The 22825-nt window shown below is 43.4% G+C and overlaps 1 protein-coding gene across 9 annotated transcripts in view; it reads left to right on the forward strand.

Moving 5' to 3' along the window:
- The window catches only part of LOC123745054 (uncharacterized), a 249725-nt gene that overhangs the window by 165010 nt on the left and 61890 nt on the right, over window positions 1-22825 (forward strand). For 8 of the 9 annotated variants that reach the window (XM_069306287.1, XM_069306286.1, XM_069306285.1 and 5 more), the window contains one exon: window positions 9198-9371. In XM_069306287.1, the coding sequence (XP_069162388.1) occupies window positions 9198-9371 (174 nt within the window). Of the gene's footprint in view, window positions 1-9197; window positions 9372-20314; window positions 21353-22825 lie in introns of those variants that run through there. The other variant, XM_045725346.2, reaches the window with a different exon arrangement.

Raw genomic sequence — 22825 nt, forward strand, 5'->3', positions numbered from 1 at the left:
CTGGAGACACAGGTAATGATGATAACAGAGTAATTACATGGTCTCGTTCTTTAATTATAGTTTACTGAATGCCATGGTCGTGTGGGAGGGGTGTTTAAATGGGGGGGGGAGGGGGAGGGCAGATGACCCCCTCCCACACCTGTGACCTCACCCACACCTGTGACCTTACTCACACCTGTGAACGCATGTTGGTTTTTGTCATTTTTAACTCTTATCCGGCTGTTAGTGCGGAGGTTGAGCTTTAGCTCCTGGGTCTAACTCGACCGTCAATCGACTTGGGGATACCGTGTGTGTGTGTGTGTGTGTGTGTGTGTGTGTGTGTGTGTGTGTGTGTGTGTGTGTGTGTGTGTGTGTGTGTGTGTGTGTGTGAGTGACAAGGTGGGAACCTCACTATAGTGCTGTATGTTCTAGACCTGGTCCAGCGCATGGGATGCATAGCTTCCTGAATGGCAACTTGAGATTTCAGAAGGCAAAGTTCTTATGTTTGCATATGCCGCTGATGTTACGCAAGTTGGGTGTACCCCCTGGACACAGGTTGTGGGTACCTCTGGACACAGTTTGGGTGTGTGCGCGCGTGTGTATGTGTGCAGAAATGTACACAATAGCGACATATTGCGTGTGTGTGTGAGGGAGGTAGTATTAGAGAGGTGTAGACTAGATGCATCACGGAATGAGAACGAATATTTGCATATAGTGATTATCTGCTCAGATTGAAGCTGTTATGGGGCCATTGATCAGGTATTGTGAGGCAGGGTAGCAGGTGAGGCTCATTCTGTATACTGGCGCTTGCTAATTGTGCTTGTCTGGGGTGGGTCCGGTCTCTCATTGGTCAATCAACTAGTAGGCACTTTCTTATGCCTATTGGGCTCGTGTCACATCTGTATGTGAATCGGTTTGGAGTCTGGCTACGTCACCTCAGGGAGCAAAGTTGTCTTATGTCTGTAGAATATATATATTATTGCAACTCACAGTACTGTACGAAAGTATTTAATTATTTGATGTTAGTGCTTGACTGCCGGCCAGCCAACGCAAGACGAGTATTGTGTGTGTGTGTGTGTGTGTGTGTGTGTGTGTGTGTGTGTGTGTGGCTGTGGCTGTGGCTGTGGCTGTCTGTGAGCTCTCTCACTCGTGCTCTCTCGCTTGCGTTCAGTCTGGCTCACACACACACACACACACACACACACACACACACACACTCACTCACTCACTCACTCACTCACTCACTCACTCTCTCTCTCTCTCTCTCTCTCTCTCTCTCTCTCTCTCTCTCTCTCTCTCTCTCTCTCTCTCTCTCTCTCTCTCTCTCTCTCTCTCTCTCTCTCTCTCAGCCACCACCTTCATTACCGTATGTAATTCCCAATTAGCTAGGCTGGAGAATGCGGACCACGACGCCAGGAACGCGGTGGGCATTCCTCTGCCAGAAAATAATGTCTCGCTTTTCGATCAAGCTCATATTAGGCCGCTGGAATCTTGGAGGAGCGCTTCTGGCCCTGATATCCCGAGGCAGCGTTGGCCTCTTGAGGAGGAGAGAGAAAGGGGGAGTAGGGGGTTATTGAGGAGGAAGAGAAAGCGATGATGATGGAGGGAGGTGGGTAGGGGGAAGTGATCGATAGATTGAGGATAAATATTGTGATCGTGATGTACCCTTTGTCGTACACAAGCGAGCACGCCTTTCCCCCAAAAAACAGATACGTACCACTACTCCCCCTCCTCTCCTCCTCCTCCACCCGCAAACACACACGCATCTCCTCCCCCACCACCCACAACACACACACGCGCGTGCGCATACAAAGTAACAAGGAGAAAGTTGGATCGTGTGTGTCTCTTTTTCGTGCCACAAATGTTGCATAAAGTTCCCAGACGAGGAGAGTGAGGGTAAGAAACTTAGGGAAGGGCGTGGGCCAGGGACCGTCTCCTTGCCATCATCTTAAGCCCCCCCCCCAGGGGCAAGACTCAGGGGCCAGATTCACGAAGCAGCAGTTACGCAAGCCCTTACGAACCCGGGAACAGATTCAAGAAGCAGTTAGGCAAATACTTACGAGCGTGTACATCCTTTCTCAATCTTTGGCGGCTTTGTTTACAATTATTTAACAGTTAATTAATGAGCTCCGAAGCACCTGGAGGCTGTTTATAACAATAACAACAGTTGATTGGCAAGTTTTCACTCTTGTAAACTGTTTAAAAAATGTAACCAAAGCCGTTAAAGATTGAGGAAAGCTGTACACGTTCGTAAGTGCTTGCGTAACTGTTTAGTGACAAAGCCGGGACTCGTAAAGCCCACTGACAAAGAGGACTCGCCCCCACACCCAAAAATAGTAGTAACAAGAACCTGGTCAACACTTCACGTTGCTCAGAGACTGATAACGAAGACCTTGAACGTTTTCCGGTTGCATCTCCAAATCTTCTTGCGGGTTATTCATGCCCATGCCACCTCTTGGATGGCTTAATCTTCATCAATCAATCAATCCAAAACTTCGTATCAGTCGATACATAAAAGGAAAAGGAAATTCTTGTAATTTTATTTAATTCAAAGTGAAATAAATAAATATAAATTATATATATATATATATATATATATATATATATATATATATATATATATATATATAATAATATGCAAAGAGAGATGAATATTGGATTGAAAATATTAATAACAATAATGTTCGTCGGGGAAATATAGACACAAGTTAAGGATAAAGTTTAAATTACGTAATCGAAGTAATGAATAAACTTTCGAAAACAGACGGAAGATTTGTCAAAACTTGGTGTTCGAATCTTTCCCGTGTGTGTGTGTGTGTGTCTGTGTGTGTGTGTGTCTGTGTGTCTGTGTGTCTGTGTGGAAGGGTGTGGCATCATGGGAAGGGAAGGGAAGCTCAATCGTTTCTACCCCGGGAGGTCTCTTAGAGTGGTAGCAGAGGACCCTCATTACTGTACCAGTGCGCGCATGCGTGCGTGTATCTTTGACCCATGGGCACAATTACACATGGCGCAGCATCCATCCCTAGAGCATCCTAATCTGCCTTGTGTAGAGGCTAGTGAATGTGTACTCTGTATTGAATGTTGGTAGACGCGGCTGGTGCCAGAGTGACCTTCAACCTTTGCTTGTCCCTCACCTTTGCTCTCCTCGTCCCCTCACCTCTGCTCTCCTCGTCCCCTCACCTCTGCTCACCTCGTCCCCTCACCTCTGCTCACCTCGTCCCCTCACCTCTGCTCTCCTCGTCCCTCACCTCTGCTCACCTCGTCCCCTCACCTCTGCTCTCCTCGTCCCCTCACCTCTGCTCACCTCGTCCCCTCACCTCTGCTCACCTCGTCCCCTCACCTCTGCTCACCTCGTCCCCTCACCTCTGCTCTCCTCGTCCCTCACCTCTGCTCACCTCGTCCCCTCACCTCTGCTCTCCTCGTCCCCTCACCTCTGCTCTCCTCATTCTCTTCTAAATCGATATAAATCTCCGGGAAACAGGACTTGGGTAAAGAAAAATCTCAACATTCAGATGACAATTTAGTAAGAAAATAGCTGAGGAAATGATCTTCAGTAATGTTTGCCATGAACAACAAAGTGTCTGGGGGAATAACGTCTTGTTGCCAAGAGACAATGACAGATCTTGGAGTGGTCATTAATTTTTGAGATCGAATAAATATTCCAATGTCTCGTAGCATACTCAGAAAATATTTATCAGAGCTCTCTGTACCTTGAGATGGTATAGAGGATCAGTAGCCCAGATCCTTGTCCAGACTTTCTGGTTGGTTCTTTAGTCAACCAGGCTGTTAGACACCGCTTTGAAGAACAACTAATACACATGCATACACACGCATACACACACACACACACACACACACACACATACACACACACACACACACACACACACACACACACACATACACACACATACACACACACACATACACACACATACACACACACACATACACACACACACACACACACACACACACACACACACACACACACACACACACACACACACACACACACACACACACTGTAGATATGATAGAGCCCAGTAGGCTCAGGAATCTGTACACCAGTTGATTGACGGTTGAGAGGCGGGACCAAACAGCCAAAGCTCAACTACCGCAAGCACAATTAGGTGAATACAATTAGGTGAGTACACACATATATATCCTAACAAGAAACTCTGAAAACTAAATGTGGTCATTTTTTCATAATTCAGACTTTCAGGATATTGAATACATTTCATACGTACAAATAAAAAGACCTGTTAGAGGCATACACGATTTGACATGGAGAAATAGAACACTAAAACTACTTCGGAGGTCAAGAGTAAGCCAGATAGAGGAAAGGGCTTCGTCTATCGAGTCATAGAATATTCTAATAAATGTCCAGTCATAAAAGGCTTTATCCCCTATGATTCTCGAGGGCTTGTGTTCCTCTATGGTGTTCCTGCTCTCATCAGTTAATGGCATCATGCACGCTGGTTCTACGAAATAATGCACTCAAATCTACTTTATTGATCGAAGTCTTTATACAAGTTAAGTGATTTAAAATAATTATTAGAGACTTAGACTATCTGCGACTTTAGTATTCTTTGTAATACGGTTAAAATAATGGTGAAAATATTGGTAGCAATTTGTGTTATGGTAATAACAACGTGTAGTACGTGTAGCTGATGTAGGAATAAGGAAAAGGATCAATATTACTCTTTTTCCTGATCAATTTTCATTTAATTTTTGGTTGGTCGTGATGCAACTTAATTTTTCCTAGTCGTGTGGTCTGCCGCCTTGATCCATTTGTCCATTTAGGCCCCCGTAGTGTCATTCTCTATATTACATTCCTTCCCTCCGTCCCATCCCAAATCCTTATCCTGACCCCTTCCCAGTGCTATATAGTCGTAATGACTTGGCGCTTTCTCCTGATGATTCCCTCCCCTCTATATCAGATTTTGTTCTGGTTCTGATTTATCGTTGTTTTCCTCCTCCTCCTCCTAAATTCTTTTTCTTCTTCCGCCCACGTCCTTTCTCTTCTCTTTGCTGGTTGTTCTTTTCATTCTCTCTCGGCTCATATTTTTTGATTCCTATCTACGACGTTCCTCTCATTTTTTGCCTGTGAGTTTACCGACCAGTCATGCCCATCCACCGCAAACTTTCACTCTTCTTGCCTCTCACTCTCCCGCTACGAACTCTCTCTCCCACTCAGAGGTGAGTGGGAGAGTGTGTTGAGTGTAGTGTCACTCTGACTCATGCCACTCGCCTCCCTCGTTACGCTCAGTCTTTTTATCACTCAATACAGTCAGTTTGCCGTCATTTGAGCCTTGGTCTCGTGGCCATTTCTCCCTTAACTCCCCATCCCTCCGTCTCTCTCTCTCTCTCCCCCTTTCTCTCTCTCCCTCCTCCCCCCCCTCTCTCTCTCTCCCTCCCTCCCCTCTCTCCCTCTCTCCCCTCTCTCCCTCTCTCCCTCCCTCCCCTCTCTCCCTCCCTCCCTCCCCTCTCTCCCTCCCTCCCCTCTCTCCCTCTCTCCCTCCCTCCCTCCCTCCCTCTCTCCCCCCCTCCCTCTCTCCCCCCCACTCTCCTATCAGGTTCCAAGAAAAAGTCATAACCTTTAACTTGGCAAATTTTCGTCTGTGTTCGTACTGCGTCATTGGCTTCGTCACGTGTCCTTGGGAATATAATATTAGAGAGGAGGATCGTTCAAAATATCCCATCGCACGAGATTCGAACCCCCCAGTAAAAAATCTTGTTCACATTCCTCGCTTGAACCTTCAAATGAACACTGTGGAACTTTGTAATTTGCTGAACAATTGATTTTGATATGTGTTGAATCTTTATTCAGTGTGTGTTTTTTTTTCTAAGATAATAAACGATATCAACACACTAATCTTCCTGTTAGTTATTTAATTATATTCGTTTATTTTATTTAATTTCATATAATTTTGAATAAAGGAAATAAAATTGTTAGCGTGATTAAGGTCACATTGAAAAGGGCATGATTGATGAGCATATTCAACTCTGTCTCTGTCTCTCTCTCTCTCTCTCTCTCTCTCTCTCTCTCTCTCTCTCTCTCTCTCTCTCTCTCTCTCTCTCTCTCTCTCTCTCTCTCTCTCTCTCTCTCTCTCTCAACGTTGGCAAAGGGTTATACATTGTTGTTATATATCACAACCTTTTTAACAAAAAAAGTTAAACTACTATTTAATTTTGTTTAAATATTAGCTTTTATACCACTATGTACCCCCCTTTTATACGCTATATAAGTGTGTTACACAAAATACTGTATGCATGATAAATATAAAATATGCATATTTTCTGTAAGATACAAGAATATATGAAGTGGAACCATTGATTCAAAGTCGTTTAAATAATAGTTTAATAATAATTTATTTATTTAATAATTGAAGAAGTATTTATTTAATAATTGAAGAGGTATTTATTTAATAATTGAAGAGGTATTTATTTAATAATTGAAGAGGTATTTATTTAATAATTGAAGAGGTATTTATTTAATAATTGAAGAGGTATTTATTTAATAATTGAAGAGGTATTTATTTAATAATTGAAGAGGTATTTATTTAATAATTGAAGAGGTATTTATTTAATAATTGAAGAGTTAATTGTATTATGCATATTTTCTGGAGTCTTGAAAAGCTCTCCCTCATATATAGTTGTGATATAGTAGATGTAAATTATTTATTATATATAACTGCGTTATACGTGATGAAACTTAGTTATCATGTATAGTTGTATTATAGGTAATGTAAATTATATATCGTGTTATAGGTGATATATTTTTTGTGATATCTGGTTATTATCTAGACTGATGGTGGATATACAGCAGCCATGAGAATATTTCCATGAATGCTGATGGAGCATCCATAGAGAATATGATGAGCATATTCACCGGAGAATATGATGAGCATATTCACCGGAGAATATGATGAGCATATTCACCGGAGAATATGATGAGCATATTCACCGGAGAATATGATGAGCATATTCACCGGAGAATATGATGAGCATATGCACCGTCACGAATATGAAAGCTCAATGAATAAAGTTTTTCTAGTGTTATCTCTGGTATTGATGCAGAGATAACACTAGAATGGTGTTATCCTGGTGGGTGCTGCTCCTTGGTGGGTGCGTCACAGCCTGCCGGCCCCCCAGGCCTGCTGCGCAACCCTTTCTACCAACCTGGTTCAGTTTGGTTCATATCTACCAATTTTACCAATTACCAAAATCTACCAATTAACTAAAAAAAAAAAGGTCACCTTGTGACCTTTTGATTTTGCACCTTGACCTTAAATGGTGCTTAAGGAGAGGATATGACGATTATATCTATGAAATGTAATATTTTTATTCTTTGTTGTGTATGCCATAGTTTCCGGTCTAGGGTTTTATTGTAAATTTTCTGCAGTTTCACTAATGTTTGTATTTAATTTTATTGGAAATTGTGTGCCATACAATTTTGGGCACACAATTTCCAATTTCTTTTAACATCTTACCAGAGATGTATTAATGTTACTGAATGCGGATGTGGGACCAAAATTATGAAACTTTATTTTTTTATATACATTTATATATTCTTCTTCTGATATTCCCGGCCGTTATTCTTGGTCCAGTGTCTATTTCGCTCGGCTGCAGTTGTCATCAAAAGTGATGAATTTTGCCGTGTTTTTGTCCCAATTCATTACTTTCCATCATAATTTTAAATGTCCTTTGAAATCGAACCAGGTATTCTATCATGAATGTTGATTTAAGGATGTGGGGGGTGGGGGTCAGGCCCTAGAAATATATCTCTAATTATACTATTTTCTGCCATTCTTTGGTTTATTTTTGCCTCGGCTCACGGCCTGGTGCCTCACTGTGTGTGTGTGGCAACTTACAACACACACGTAACTGCTGCAGTGTGACTGACACGTGATTTGTGCGATGAATATTAATAACCCGGAATGTAATTACTGTGTAACTGGCTAACTGGTGTAGTAACGAAGAAGTAATCAATGTTATATGTAACTAGTGTGAAAACTGACAACTGGCACATTAACTGGTAACTGGCATGATGGGAACTGGCGTGTCTTACGTTTCCCCAGACTTAGGATGAAGCAAATATTGTAATGAACTCTGGCGGGCGGACACCGTAGACTTTATCCAGAGTCGGAGTGTACCTTTAGGCTCAGGTTGGGTTACCTGTGGCAGGTGGCTACAGGTGACGGGTCTCCCAATCCTGGGCATTTCAGGTTCAAAGTCTGTGAGCAGGAACTGGGGCATGATCTTGTACATTACATCACTGAATACCCAGTTATTAGACCATTCAGACCCGTTGGCATGAGGTACCTGGAGCTTTGCAATTACTTTATTCACTCTCGTGTTCAAGATATCCTCCAATTGTACCCAAAATTTGCCAGTGTAGGCTACTGAACATATAGCTCTGTATGACTAACCATCCTGCGAGATAGGGACTTTCAGTATCACTGCTACCTTATTCACTCTTGTGTTGATGATATCCTCAAAATGCACCCAGAGTCTGCCAGTGTATACTACTGATCACGTGCCTCTGTATGACTACCCATCCCGTATGATGGGGATTTTTAGCATCACGTAGCTAGCTTTTTGACACACTGTACTCCCCTTAATATAGTCTAGGGTAACTGCACAAATGGAGATGAACCAAAATGAGTTAATAATAATAATAATAATAATAATAATAATAAAAACTTGTAGAGGTAGGTTTCCTCGATAGCTATTTCGGTAGAGCAGATGACTGTAGTGGGTTATATATGCATCCTACAGTATGACATGTATAGGCTCAGAAATGTTAAGCTGCAGACGTTTTCCCCAGCTGGGTGCGTGGTGGTGCTCTCAACACCAGATAAAGTGCATTTGGTGCTGAGGGAAAGATGCTGCTACTGGCTGAAAAGAGGCTCTCACATAACACAAGGCCTCGGGGAAATAGGCTTTCACATAACACAAGGCCTTGGGAAAAGAGAGGCTCTCACATAACACAAGGCCTCGGGGAAAAGAGGCTGTTACTAACACATTCTTCTCTTTCCAGAAGCTATGTTTGTTTTTCAAATCGTATTTTGCTAATGCCTTTTCGACGATCTCGCTTCTTGCAAAGTCTGCGTTCGATCCCCACTTCGTCGTCACACGTCTTCTCTGTGCTATACTTGTCTGCGTTTAGCACTTTCTCCTGGTAAATAATTCTGTCTCTTTCCCCCCAACAGACCCGGGGCTGCCAAGTCAGCCCCCAGCACGCCGCAGACGGAGCAGAGGATCGTACCTCGACCTCTGCCGCGGCATGACACCTTCGTCGCACCTGGCGTGCCCCCAGTTCTTCACGCTTCACCCCACTTCAGACCCATGAAGCTCAAGACCACCTCCTTCTCCAAGACTAACAGGTAAGTCTTACACCCACCTGACAGACTTACATTTACGCCTCGAAGAAGTCATAGTTGGGTCTTTCATTCGTCTGTCGCTGGAGACATTTGCTCTAAGCTTCCTTCGAAGTTATGCAACTGTTGTGGGGTTGAAACCTGGAGAGAAGGGGGGGGGGTCTGAAGTTCGACCTTGGGGGATTGGGACCTCAATACTGCAGTAGGTGCTTAGTAAGGCTCTCACTCTCCTTCCGTCACAAGCACAGGGCAGGAAAGTAATGTAGGGTTACATCAGGGCACTTACATTACAGTACTACGCACAATCAGGTTCACTGGTGTCAGAGGTTAAGCTTCCTTAGAGACGCAGGCTAGAGTCCTACCCTTGAGAGACTCGCGTGTACGCTTCGAAGGAGTCAGAGGTGAAGCTTCGAATCGGGTGTTCCAAGAGGAATACCTACTCTAAACCACCTTGCAGGTGCAGTTGAGACAGCTAAGCCTTTCACAGGTTCATCTTCGGGCCAAGGATGAAATCATTCTGATCAAATGTTCCTTTTTTCTTTACCATTCATTTCTACGTTTTCTTAGGCAATAGATGTCAATCTATCCTTCTCATATGAAAGAACCTATAACAACTAGATGGTCGTAAGTATCAATATATAGTAATGTTCCACCCAAAAGTTGATATTTTGTATTTTTTAATTTGGCCAAGTGGTACTTACGACTAGTTATTGTAAATACTATCTATTTTAGGAGGACGGGTTGTGATATGTCCTAACAGAATTTTTTTCTGAATGTGCCTTTTCGAGAAGCGGTGGTATTACGTATAGAGCGTCTTCTCTAACCCACAGGAAACACACATTTCTTCCGGTCACAGGATACGTATGGGGTTATCTTGAGGTTATCTTGAGATGATTTCGGGGCTTTAGTGTCCCCGCGGCCCGGTCCTTGACCAGGCCTCCACCCGAAGGAAGCAGCCCGTGACAGCTGACTAACACCTAGGTACCTATTTATTGCTAGGTGTGGGAACCGACCTGTGAGATTTATATTTATTTAATTTATATGAATTTATATTTACGTTAATTTATATACTTCGATAGCAATTTGTATAATGATAAGTGGACTGTATTTCTGCAATAATCTCATAATCTCACAAATCGATCCTCTACACATTAGGGGGGGTTTATATTTATATGTATGCAGCCAATCAAACTACAGTATTAACTACATACATTGAAGAGGTTCCTTATCTTATAGTACAGCAGGCTAGTCCACCAGGTATAACTAGGGTGTAGACACCAAATTATCCTCTTTGAGGTAGCTTCTATCACCCAGTAACTGGTGCACAAAATCTTGCATCCTCGTCTTGACCTGTCAAAAGTGCGCTAGCTGTGAAGCCAGATACCTATATATGACAAGCTATATCAGAGAAAACTGTACATGGAACATTGAAGACCTGGCTTAATTACCTTTAGTTTGAGGCTTCCACGTGCTCTAACCGGGTCACCCTATATAATGACATTAATGGCCACTAATGATAGATAATGGGTTTCGGAAAGAACACTTAGCTTGATTTGTAGACAGCGTGTTGATAATGGTACACTTCTGGTTTCCATAACACTACGTCCAAGTAAAATTAACAGGAGCCGAATTTGCTCCCATGTGAGCCTCTGGTCTCGTATAAACAATGGCTGTTTAACACTCCATACTATTGACGTTACTGGCCGACATTGTCCAGATATGATAGGAGCTAAATTTGCTCCACACGTCTCGGAGGTGACACAACAATGGCTGCCCTCCTTCCTCCTCTGACGCCTGGCTTACATTGTCCACATTTCAGAAAGTGATAGAAGGGTCACATTTACTCTACTTTAATATTGATAATTAAGTTAATTTATATAAGATGTTTTATGATGGTAAAGTCCAAAGACTAATGTATTTAAGAATAATTCCCAGCAAAATAGCTGGTGAATTATAATAGTATGTGGTGATGATATCCCGTTTTCTATAGACGGTAATTCCACTACAAGTTACGTTTTCTATGGGTAACTTGTTTATACAATACAGCTATTATCTGTATGATATATTAAATGGTGTCGGATTTTCCGACATAATTCCCCAGGGGCTGCTCACGGGTCGAAGTCCTCTTTAGAACAGACGAACACCGATACTCCTCCTTCAAATTATAGTTAGTAATCACACATTTGTGCGTCTGTTCGTACAGGACGGATGTCCCGTACTAGAGTTGCAGGGGTTAGAAGTCTAATGCGATTTCATTTCCCTGTCAACTCTTGAAAGGCTAATATTCAAGCCTAATTACATATTATTTAACCCAGAAGACTGGATGTGATCAAGTACTACAGTCAAGTATGATTCAGGGACTGCAGTGAGATCAGTGACATTAGATATAACTTGAAGTTTCTTCAGGTAACTGGTCACTGATATATAAACACTGAGGCCCATGGAATACATCTTGATTAAATAATAAATGTATCAAATCAGTCATCAGATTTATTGGGGTTTAATTTAGTTAATTGATTCAGAAGATTGAATAGCTCATCATTAAAGTAAAGTATGGTTCTGAGACTGCAGTGGGTTCAGTGACATTGGTCGCAGTGACTTGTAGCTGTTTTAGGCTACTGTTCACTGATTTGCCACTGAGGCCTCATGAACTCATCTTCAGCTTTAAATGATGATACTAACATCAACTTCTGTTACTATAGTCAGCTGTAATCTCCTTAGTATAATGCTACTGGAGAAATATAATCAGCTGACAAATTTAGGTTTCTACTGGTATTGTTTATCTGCAGGCATAGGTCTCCTCAGGCTTGATACTGGGCCTGAGAGTAATTTACCTCCTGCAGAGTTTAACATGGTTATGCCCTGATATTTAGTAGGGCTACCAATGAATTGATGGTAGTAGTCTGTCCCCACAAGGACAGCCATTTGGCATTTGATTTGCTCAAATTTACCTGCAGCTGCTTGATAATAGCTTTCCAGGTCAGCATAATCAACTTGAGATTGTTGTGACAAATCTTCACATTTCTTGATCTGTCTTGTTAAGTGGCCTTTAAGACCTGCAAGGGTTCTTTTCATTCTCCCTGCATTATCCATACTGGCTAGTTGGTGAAGCCTTGTGGGACTTGTACTTGGGCTGCTCATAATACTGAACAAACACTAATGGTAGCCTAGGGTAAATTCTGCACTCACTAGGCAATAATCCTACCTCTACTAGAGGTTAGCACTTAAAATTAATACACATTATATATATATAATCATACACACTAATAATTTGAGTGATAAACCAGTGTCACTGGAAGTACCTTTAGGTTAGCTCTTCTATATCACCCTAGGATGGTAGAGACACTAATTAATCACTCAAAGGTGTAATGATCATAAGTAAATTATTATATATACAACTCAATTCGAGTTGATAAAAATTACACCCAAAATAGGGTCTGGACCATTCATTAATGGTGTTAGGTTGTTGAATATAGTACAACTGACTATGGTAATAATGGGACTAGGATGAACGATAATAGTTCAACTAGTCAATGGTAATATCCTACCCTGTTGTGGGTTGGCAATTAGTAAATATACTGTGATCACTAGTGCAATATATATTAAATAATTCTCTATTTTGGAGAAATATACACAATTATTGATAATAGTCTCTTAATTAGCCTCTATGAAACTTCTAATATTATCTAGAAGTATTAAATATTATTAGTGACCTCGCGAAATAAAGTCCACAAAATTCGTAGATAATCTCTCGCGAAATGTAACACCACGAAATCCGTGAACAATCTCGCGAAGACAGTCACTAATTTGGCTGGCTTCTATATTAGCGCTGTCATTTCACGAAATAACACGCCACCAAATATCTGTGGGTGTGCATGAAACCGCTGACGAAGCTGAACTGGGCTGAGGGAGGCTCCTGAGCTCCCTCGAGGCTTCGCCGCTGTCTTTGACTGGGTGGCCTTTGTTTAAATCACACTGCACTAGTATATTTAATGAATCCACTGGTTAACTGGTTCATCCGGTACTAAGATGACCAAATGTGGGTTCAAAGAATCAAATAATCCGTCATCCGGTTCGAAGATGACCAAATAATGTGGGAACCGACCTGTGAGATTTATATTTATTTAATTTATATGAATTTATATTTACGTTAATTTATATACTTCGATAGCAATTTGTATAATGATAAGTGGACTGTATTTCTGCAATAATCTCATAATCTCACAAATCGATCCTCTACACATTAGGGGGGGTTTATATTTATATGTATGCAGCCAATCAAATTACAGTATTAACTACATACATTGAAGAGGTTCCTTATCTTATAGTACAGCAGGCTAGTCCACCAGGTATAACTAGGGTGTAGACACCAAATTATCCTCTTTGAGGTAGCTTCTATCACCCAGTAACTGGTGCACAAAATCTTGCATCCTCGTCTTGACCTGTCAAAAGTGCGCTAGCTGTGAAGCCAGATACCTATATATGACAAGCTATATCAGAGAAAACTGTACATGGAACATTGAAGACCTGGCTTAATTACCTTTAGTTTGAGGCTTCCACGTGCTCTAACCGGGTCACCCTATATAATGACATTAATGGCCACTAATGATAGATAATGGGTTTCGGAAAGAACACTTAGCTTGATTTGTAGACAGCGTGTTGATAATGGTACACTTCTGGTTTCCATAACACTACGTCCAAGTAAAATTAACAGGAGCCGAATTTGCTCCCGTGTGAGCCTCTGGTCTCGTATAAACAATGGCTGTTTAACACTCCATACTATTGACGTTACTGGCCGACATTGTCCAGATATGATAGGAGCTAAATTTGCTCCACACGTCTCGGAGGTGACACAACAATGGCTGCCCTCCTTCCTCCTCTGACGCCTGGCTTACATTGTCCACATTTCAGAAAGTGATAGAAGGGTCACATTTACTCTACTTTAATATTGATAATTAAGTTAATTTATATAAGATGTTTTATGATGGTAAAGTCCAAAGACTAATGTATTTAAGAATAATTCCCAGCAAAATAGCTGGTGAATTATAATAGTATGTGGTGATGATATCCCGTTTTCTATAGACGGTAATTCCACTACAAGTTACGTTTTCTATGGGTAACTTGTTTATACAATACAGCTATTATCTGTATGATATATTAAATGGTGTCGGATTTTCCGACACTAGGTAACAGGGGCATAGGGTGAAAGAAACTCTGCCCATTGTTTCTCGCCGGCGCCTGGGATCGAACCCAGGACCACAGGATCACAAGTCCAGCGTGCTGTCCGCTCGGCCGACCGGCTCCAGTGCACAAACTAGTTGCCGCTGGCAATAGGAATAAATGCAAAATATCCCCCATATACCATAGTTTTCATGGTGCACGCACACACGAACGCGCGTTATTCGTGCGTCAACGCAACTTTGTGTCTTGTAAAGTCGAACACAGTGGTCATATTCGACGATGAATGTTGCCAAATGAGCGAAGTAGAAATCTCAATTGGAATAAATTATGCGGAGGTGGATCAGGAGTTGGGATTGACGACTGAAATGTGTCAATCATCTGGACGTCACCAGTCATCACACGGTTTAAAACGTAAATTGAATATTCAGCCCAGAATAAAACTTGAGTTTCGAATGAAAACTAAAATTTTTGAAATGACACAAACAAGTGGCCTTTCAGACGTGAAGATGTGGCCTTTCAGACGTAAGATGTGGCCTTTCAGACGTGAAGATGTGGCCTTTCAGACGTGAAGATGTGGCCTTTCAGACGTGAAGATGTGGCCTTTCAGACGTGAAGATGTGGGCTCCTCAGACGTGAAGATGTGGCCTTTCAGACGTGAAGATGTGGCCTTTCAGACGTGAAGATGTGGGCTCCTCAGACGTGAAGATGTGGCCTTTCAGACGTGAAGATGTGGGCCTCTCAGACGTGAAGATGTGGGCTCTCAGACGTGAAGATGTGGGCTCCTCAGACGTGAAGATGTGGGCTCCTCAGACGTGAAGATGTGGGCCCCTCAGACGTGAAGATGTGGGCTCCTCAGACGTGAAGATGTGGGCTCCTCAGACGTGAAGATGTGGGCTCCTCAGACGTGAAGATGTGGGCTCCTCAGACGTGAAGATGTGGGCTCAGACGTGAAGATGTGGGCTCCTCAGACGTGAAGATGTGGGCTCCTCAGACGTGAAGATGTGGGCTCCTCAGACGTGAAGATGTGGGCTCCTCAGACGTGAAGATGTGGGCTCCTCAGACGTGAAGATGTGGGCTCCTCAGACGTGAAGATGTGGGCTCCTCAGACGTGAAGATGTGGGCCCCTCAGACGTGAAGATGTGGGCCTCTCAGACGTGAAGATGTGGGCCCCTCAGACGTGAAGATGTGGGCTCTCAGACGTGAAGATGTGGGCTCTCAGACGTGAAGATGTGGGCTCTCAGTCGTGAAGATGTGGGCCTCTCAGACGTGAAGATGTGCCCCTCTCAGACGTAAGCTGTTTGTACACGTTAGAAACTGAGCATTCAGACTTTAGTGCCATGTTTGGTGTTGTGTGTTTCACTCGTAGGGATGTGCAAGACTGTCACACGTTTGAGCCTTGAATGCCCTTAAAGCAGCAGCTGTAGAAGCCACCTCCGTCCAAGACTTCACTTTCCCGTAGTCAGTGACAGGTAAAGACAGACGCCGTCACTGTCCGGACACTGTCTCTAAGTCGTCAGTAAGTCGTCGTCCTCAGCCATCCCGTTCTCTATATCCGTGTTGCTCTCCGTAACAAAATGCAACTGTTTACCCTATCCAGGAATGTACGAACCCAAGCCACCCACCTAACCTATGGAAGCTGATGAGTAGAACACTTGAGTATTGCGGGGATTTACTTGTACTAATAGGTTCAATTTTTAACATATTGGTCGATTCCGTAAAAAAAAGGGACGTTTTAGGTTGTAATTACCAGTGAAATTACTAGTGTCCGAAGAATTATGGCGAACATTCATTCAATAATGAAATGTTTTTGTTATATTAGTTTTTCATTTTTTGAATCTCTAAATTATTTTTTAATAGTTACGGTACGGTTGTGTGATGTAGCGAGGAGCCGGTCGGCCGAGCGGACAGCACGCTGGACTTGTGATCCTGTGGTCCTGGGTTCGATCCCAGTCGCCGGCGAGAAACAATGGGCAGAGTTTCTTTCACCCTATGCCCCTGTTACCTAGCAGTAAAATAGGTACCTGGGTGTTAGTCAGCTGTCACGAGCTGCTTCCTGGGGGTGGAGGCCTGGTCGAGGACCGGGCCGCGGGGACACTGAAAGCCCCGAAATCGTTTCAAGATAACCTCAAGATAGCCAGGCTTTAAAAAGGTCAGTTATCTAGCGTTATTGCATGCAAGTTGTGTTATAGAGTGAGAGTTTGTCTAGAGGAACGCACGCATGCGCGCACAAACACGTCCGCTATTTAACTCAGTGATCACGTTGGAAGAGGCTAATGACAGGTGACAGCCTGATTGGGCGTGAGGACGTAAGTAATTTAACAAGCACGTGTGTAACTGGTGGTATGAAGGAGGCAAAATAAAACTGACAAAAATATAGTAGTTGAGAGGCGGAGGAGAAGTAGGATCACAGTAAACAGGGAGTATAGCACAACGCCAGAGGAGAGTACACTGTTTACATCACGTATAAGAGAATACAACGGGGAATAATATATCAGCACGTAGAGCAGGCTACAGAGTTCATCTGTCTCTCTCTGTCTCTCTCTGTCTCTCTCTGTCTCTCACCCTCCCTCCCTCCCTCCAAACTAAAAGGGCCTGCCGGGGAGGGGGTACCCGTGTGTGTGTGTGTGTGTGTGTCTGTCTTTGTGCACGTGAGAGAATGTCTTTAATAAATTAAACTAAGATAATAAGAAGTTACTGTATATAACATAACCCAGTGTGTGTTTCATGACCCTTGACCCATAACCCTTGACCCCTTGACCTCTACAGCTTCACCCGCTTACCTCTTCACCAGCTGGGTGCCGGCAGCCGCTACCCTCTCACAAGCTGTGTTTATCACACTTCAGTTTAGCTTTTGTTTTCGGTGTGTGTTGTGTTTTTTTAGGGAGCCGGTCAACCGAGCGGACAGCACGCTGGACTTGTGATCCTGTGGTCCTGGGTTCGATCCCAGGCGCCGGCGAGAAACAATGGGCAGAGTTTCTTTCACCCTATGCCCCTATTACCTAGCAGTAAAATAGGTACCTGGGTGTTAGTCAGCTGTCACGGGCTGCTTCCTGGGGATGGAGGCCTGGTCGAGGAGCGGGCCGCGGGGACACTAAAAAAAAAAGCCCCGAAATCATCTCAAGATAACCTCAAGATAGTCCTCCAGGATCAGACGTGGAGAGAGTACCCCGACCTGGGGATCAGGTACCGGTGCTTGACCCACTCAAATATAATTAGGGGGGAAATACACTTAAAATGGCAAGTTCAAAGAGCTAATAGCTTGATTCTTTAAGCACAAATCGTGAATACATATAGTAAATACGCGCGCGCACGCTCTCACTTTAGGCTTGTATCCAGGTCACCTCTTAAGTCTAAACGGCTGACCCTCTCTCAATGATGCACTCCCACAACGGGTGTGTTGGGAGGCGGGACCAAAGAGCCGAAGCTCAACCCCCGCAAGCACAACTGAGTGAGTACAACGGTTGAGCCTAACTTCCGAGCTCTTATTTACTGCTAGGTGAACAGCGGCATTTGGTGAAAGGAAACGTGCCCAACCATTTCTGTCCCAGCCGGGAATCGAACCCCGGGGTTCCCGATTGAGTGTCGAGCACGAAACCATTATTCAGATCATCCTTCCGGTTATCTTGAGGTTATCTTGAGATGATTTCGGGGCTTTTTAGTGTCCCCGCGGCCCGGTCCTCGACCAGGCCTCCACCCCCAGGAAGCAGCCCGTGACAGCTGACTAACACCCAGGTACCTATTTTACTGCTAGGTAACAGGGGCATAGGGTGAAAGGAACTCTGCCCATTGTTTCTCGCCGGCGCCTGGGATCGAACCCGGGACCACAGGATCACAAGTCCAGCGTGCTGTCCGCTCGGCCGACCGGCTCCTTGAGTTACTTTCTGATATCCGCTTTCAGACGGGATTATACCTTAATTGGTATAATTAGCATTATAATACATTATAATAAGCATTATACCTTAATTGGCGTTGATGAGTTACTCCGTTGTCCCTGTTGGATATATTATAGAAAACGATTTTGACGTGACATTTCAGGGTAAACAAACCTAGTTCTTTGGTTCGATTTTTTTTTCCTGGTAAAGTGAAATTTATACCAGTAGTTCCATCTATCGTCGTACTAGCAGGGCAAGAAGAGCCCCACACGTCTGCGGATCCAATAAAATCAGCAGACTCCAGAGATGTTACTCCTACTCGGCTTAGACTCGGCTATAAGGATCTCTGGGAATTATCATTACCTGCTGATGTAGACCTGACCAAATGTAAACTGTGTCAGCAAAGTTATTCGAACATCCTCCGTCATTATGTGATGGAGTTAGATAAATATGTGTGAGTTTTAGAGACAGTTCTGTAACAAATGGTCAAGAATTGTGTTTATATATAATTTAGCGTGATCTACTATTAGAAATATATAGTCAAATATCCCCAGTTTGCTAACTGTAGGTAGGTGACTGAGGGAGCTGGTCGGCCGAGCGGACAGCACACTGGACTTGTGATCCTGGGTTCGATCCCGGGCGCCAGCGAGAAAACGATGGGCAGAGTTTTTCACCCTATGCCCCTGTTACCTAGCAGTAAAATAGGTACCTGGGTGTTAGTCAGCTGTCACGGGCTGCTTCCTGGGAGGGTGGAGGCCTGGTCGAGGACCGGGCCGCGGGGACACTAAAAAAAGCCCCGAAATCATCTCAAGATAACCTCAAGATAGGCAACTTAGTTACGAAACTTGACCACTGCATATGTAAGGTACTCACATATGCAGTGGCTGTACTTGAGTTAGTTCTCGAACCCACTGCCAATGTAATATAAATATAAAGTTAAACCGTGTAACTAGCTTATCAAGACTGTAACTTGTTTCCCTAAATTAATTTTGGGGTTTAAGTCCCTGAGCCCATTATGTGATTCTGTAACTTTTCCCACTACCGCTCACGGGATGAGTATGGGGTGCATAATAAATTGACTAAACTAAGGTTAGGTGGGTTGCTTGGGTTCGTGCGTTTCTGGTTAGGCAAAACAGTTGCATTTTGTACGGAGTGATAAGTAGAGAGAACGGGCTGCACGAAAGTGAGTAGTGGGAGGATGTTGCTAAACTTGTATATTGTCTTTTTCTTATATTGTTATAATTGTTTAAATTGATAAAATACGTGTGTGTGCGTGCGTGCGTGCGTGCGTGTGTGTGTGTGTGTGTGTGTGTGTGTGTGTGTGTGTGTGTGTGTGTGTGTGTGTGTGTGTGTGTGTGTGTGTGCGCGCGCTTGTATGAAATTCTTTTCACAACAGTAATTAACACCTAATCCGTTACAAACTCAAGTGAATACATGTTAACAATGAGGGCCACTTACTTCCCCTTTAGAGAATGGAGCATTGATTACCAAAGACGTACCGCCAAGCACCGCAGACAACCTGACACCTTCACTGTTTGAGGTCCTTAAGATTAACATAACGCTGTAGTCCGTCATTTCGGGCACATGCACCCAAGAAACTATTAATCGCATACTTTACGTAATCTGTCTTAAAAATGATAAGATAAGATGGGTGTTCTCCAAATCGACCCTCTTCCCTGATTTGCACCCCGTGATCTTTCAGTGACCTTTTCTATTTCTAGTAGACTTGGGAGACAGAGAAGAGGTGTTTAAGTCTCTATTACGACAGGTTGTTGAAGTGGAACACGAGCAGGAGGAGAGGGAGATGTCACAGTGTTGTGTAAAGAGGGAGAGTGTTGAGATTAGCAGGTCGAAGATGGTTCCTCTGATTAGATTATAGCTTCCCGTGTTGGGTGAGGTGGTGGTGGTAGTGTGTGATGCGCTGTGTGATCTGCTGTGTGATCTGCTGGTGATTGTGTTTATCCTGAGATGGATCAGCGCTCATCAGCATCCGCCTCCCCCATGAGTCGTGATGAGACGGTGCTGGTCGACACACGTTTCCCATCAGTCGTGATCCTGGTGTAAGACTTCGGCTATCTGATGAGCTATCTCGCATAAGGACGATAACTAACCTGTGTGCTGATTTTTTTGTTTAACTCTTCGTTAGGACGAAGAGTTAAGAGGGATGAAGGGAGAGGCGGATGGCGCATTTGGCCAGCCACTTCGCGGTCCTTGATATTTACTTTCCTTGCACATATTGCCCTCAAATATTTTGAAAGATGATACAGTGGAAAGAAAATATGTCGTGCACGTTAATAAGATCATTGCTTGCCTTCTTGGCCGGTAACTTACAGAATGACGAGACGTTCAAGTGCAAGAAATATTACCGAGATGCTGTTCAAGTACAAGGTCGCATCTAGAAGGAGAAGAACACGGGCATTAGTGTGAGAGACACTCAAGACTCACACTCTTCAGGAGTAGACGAGAAAATTTAACCAAAATGGATACACCGACAGAATTAAGGAAAATGAAGAAAAGGAAATGGTCTGTAAAGGTTGTCAAGTCACTGACTCTGACGGACAACGAGAAAGGTAAAGAAAAAAAAAACTTAACTTTAACTCGAAGTATTCCCATTCCCGTTCCTAGTATTCCTGCACGGGCCTGCCCGCTGGACGACCCAGGCGCTGGAGCCGTGGGGTACCCCAGTAGCAACAGCAGCAGTAGCTTCAGCAACAGCCCACTACAGGAACACACTGACACGAGACAAGCGTTACAAGACGCGAGCCAGTGGGAGGAGTTCCTAAACGAAGGGGTCTCGGAACACAGCGTCAGCCTGGCGGACGAGGTAACGATATCTGGGTATGAAGAGGAAAGCTATCGTTCCAGTGTTCGTCCACTTGGCTTCCTGGACGTGGAGGCTCGGATTGCACAGTTGCCTCTAACAGTTCATCTCAGGTCAGTTGGGGCTCGTTAATGTTATTAATACTGGTTAAATCCTTTCATATTAACCCCTTAAATATAAAACGTGTTTTAGCAGCCATTTTAATTGTAACGCAAATACAAGTGTTGGATTACGGTACAAATTACCGGATAACATAATACACCCCGGGATCAATGGATTGTTTCAAGCGTAATCTAAACATAACAATTAATGAGTTAGGGTGGATATTGGCCCATACGACGTCATACGCCACATTCAGTGAACCGTTATTCTTATGTTGCTGTGAGAGTCATATACCTACTTACAGCTTAATTTATCAACAACGAAGGGAACTACTTCAGATGTGTAGACGAGGAGTCACAATAACGTGGCTGAAATATGTTAGCCAGACCACATACTAGAAAGTGAAGAGACGACGTTTCGGTCCGTCCTGGACCATTCTCAAGACGAAACGTCGTCGTCCCTTCACTTTCTAGTGTGTGGTTTGGTCAACATACTTCAGATGTGTTCACTAGACCAGGACGAACACAAAGGTAGATTTGACAAGACCACACACTAGAAGGTGAAAGGACGACGACGTTTCGGTCCGTCCTGGACCATTCTCAAGTCGATTGAGAATGACAATCGACTTGAGAATGGTCCAGGACGGACCGAAACGTCGTCGTCCCTTCTAGTGTATGATCTGGTCAACTTTCTTTAACCACGTTATTGTGACTCCTCGTCTGCACAAAGGTAGATCTTGGCTCACAACATGGAGTGCCGAGTGCTTCCTTTGTCACAATAAGGTTATTAAAATTTATGAGCAGTATGTAACACGGTGTTACAGGTGGTAACACCGTGTTATACGCGGTAACAAGCACAGTTCATGGACTACCTTCCCCCTCCTGTGCATCTCCTCACGTTCCCAGCTCTGACCTTTATCAATACTGCAATATCAGATTTTACGTCACTTGTTTAACGTCAACTTCGTCCTTGATTTTGATTTTTTATATATTATTTTTGTCTGGCCTTCGTTGTTTTAATTTGTTTGTAAAACACGGTGGCAGTGTTTTTCTGACCTGGCAATATGACATAACTCAGTATTGAGTATATATTTATTTTTCATTGACGATATTACTGCAATGTTGACTTGTCATATTTCATGATATTGTTTTACTGACGATTGCTCGTTGTGTTATGAGAGCTCTCCCATAATGATACAGCCGAGGGGCTGTATCATACAGCTTATGATACAGGGCTTATGATACAGCCGAGGGGCTGTATCATAAGACCCTCTCTCCATACCTCGCTTGTCTGTTGTATTCCATTACTTCTTGCATCCCTTACCCCTTGCTGCTAACACAGCATAACCCCTGATATCACAGCCAAGATATACCAAGGGGAGGAAGATATACCAATACGCTGAGTTGTATATTGATGCCCTGACATTTATCAAGAAGGCAATTAACACTATAATGAGTGATGATAAGGTCTGCCTTCAGCTGATA

The sequence above is a fragment of the Procambarus clarkii genome, chromosome 57, assembly GCF_040958095.1.
Source record: "Procambarus clarkii isolate CNS0578487 chromosome 57, FALCON_Pclarkii_2.0, whole genome shotgun sequence".
Taxonomy (NCBI): Eukaryota; Metazoa; Arthropoda; class Malacostraca; order Decapoda; family Cambaridae; genus Procambarus; species Procambarus clarkii.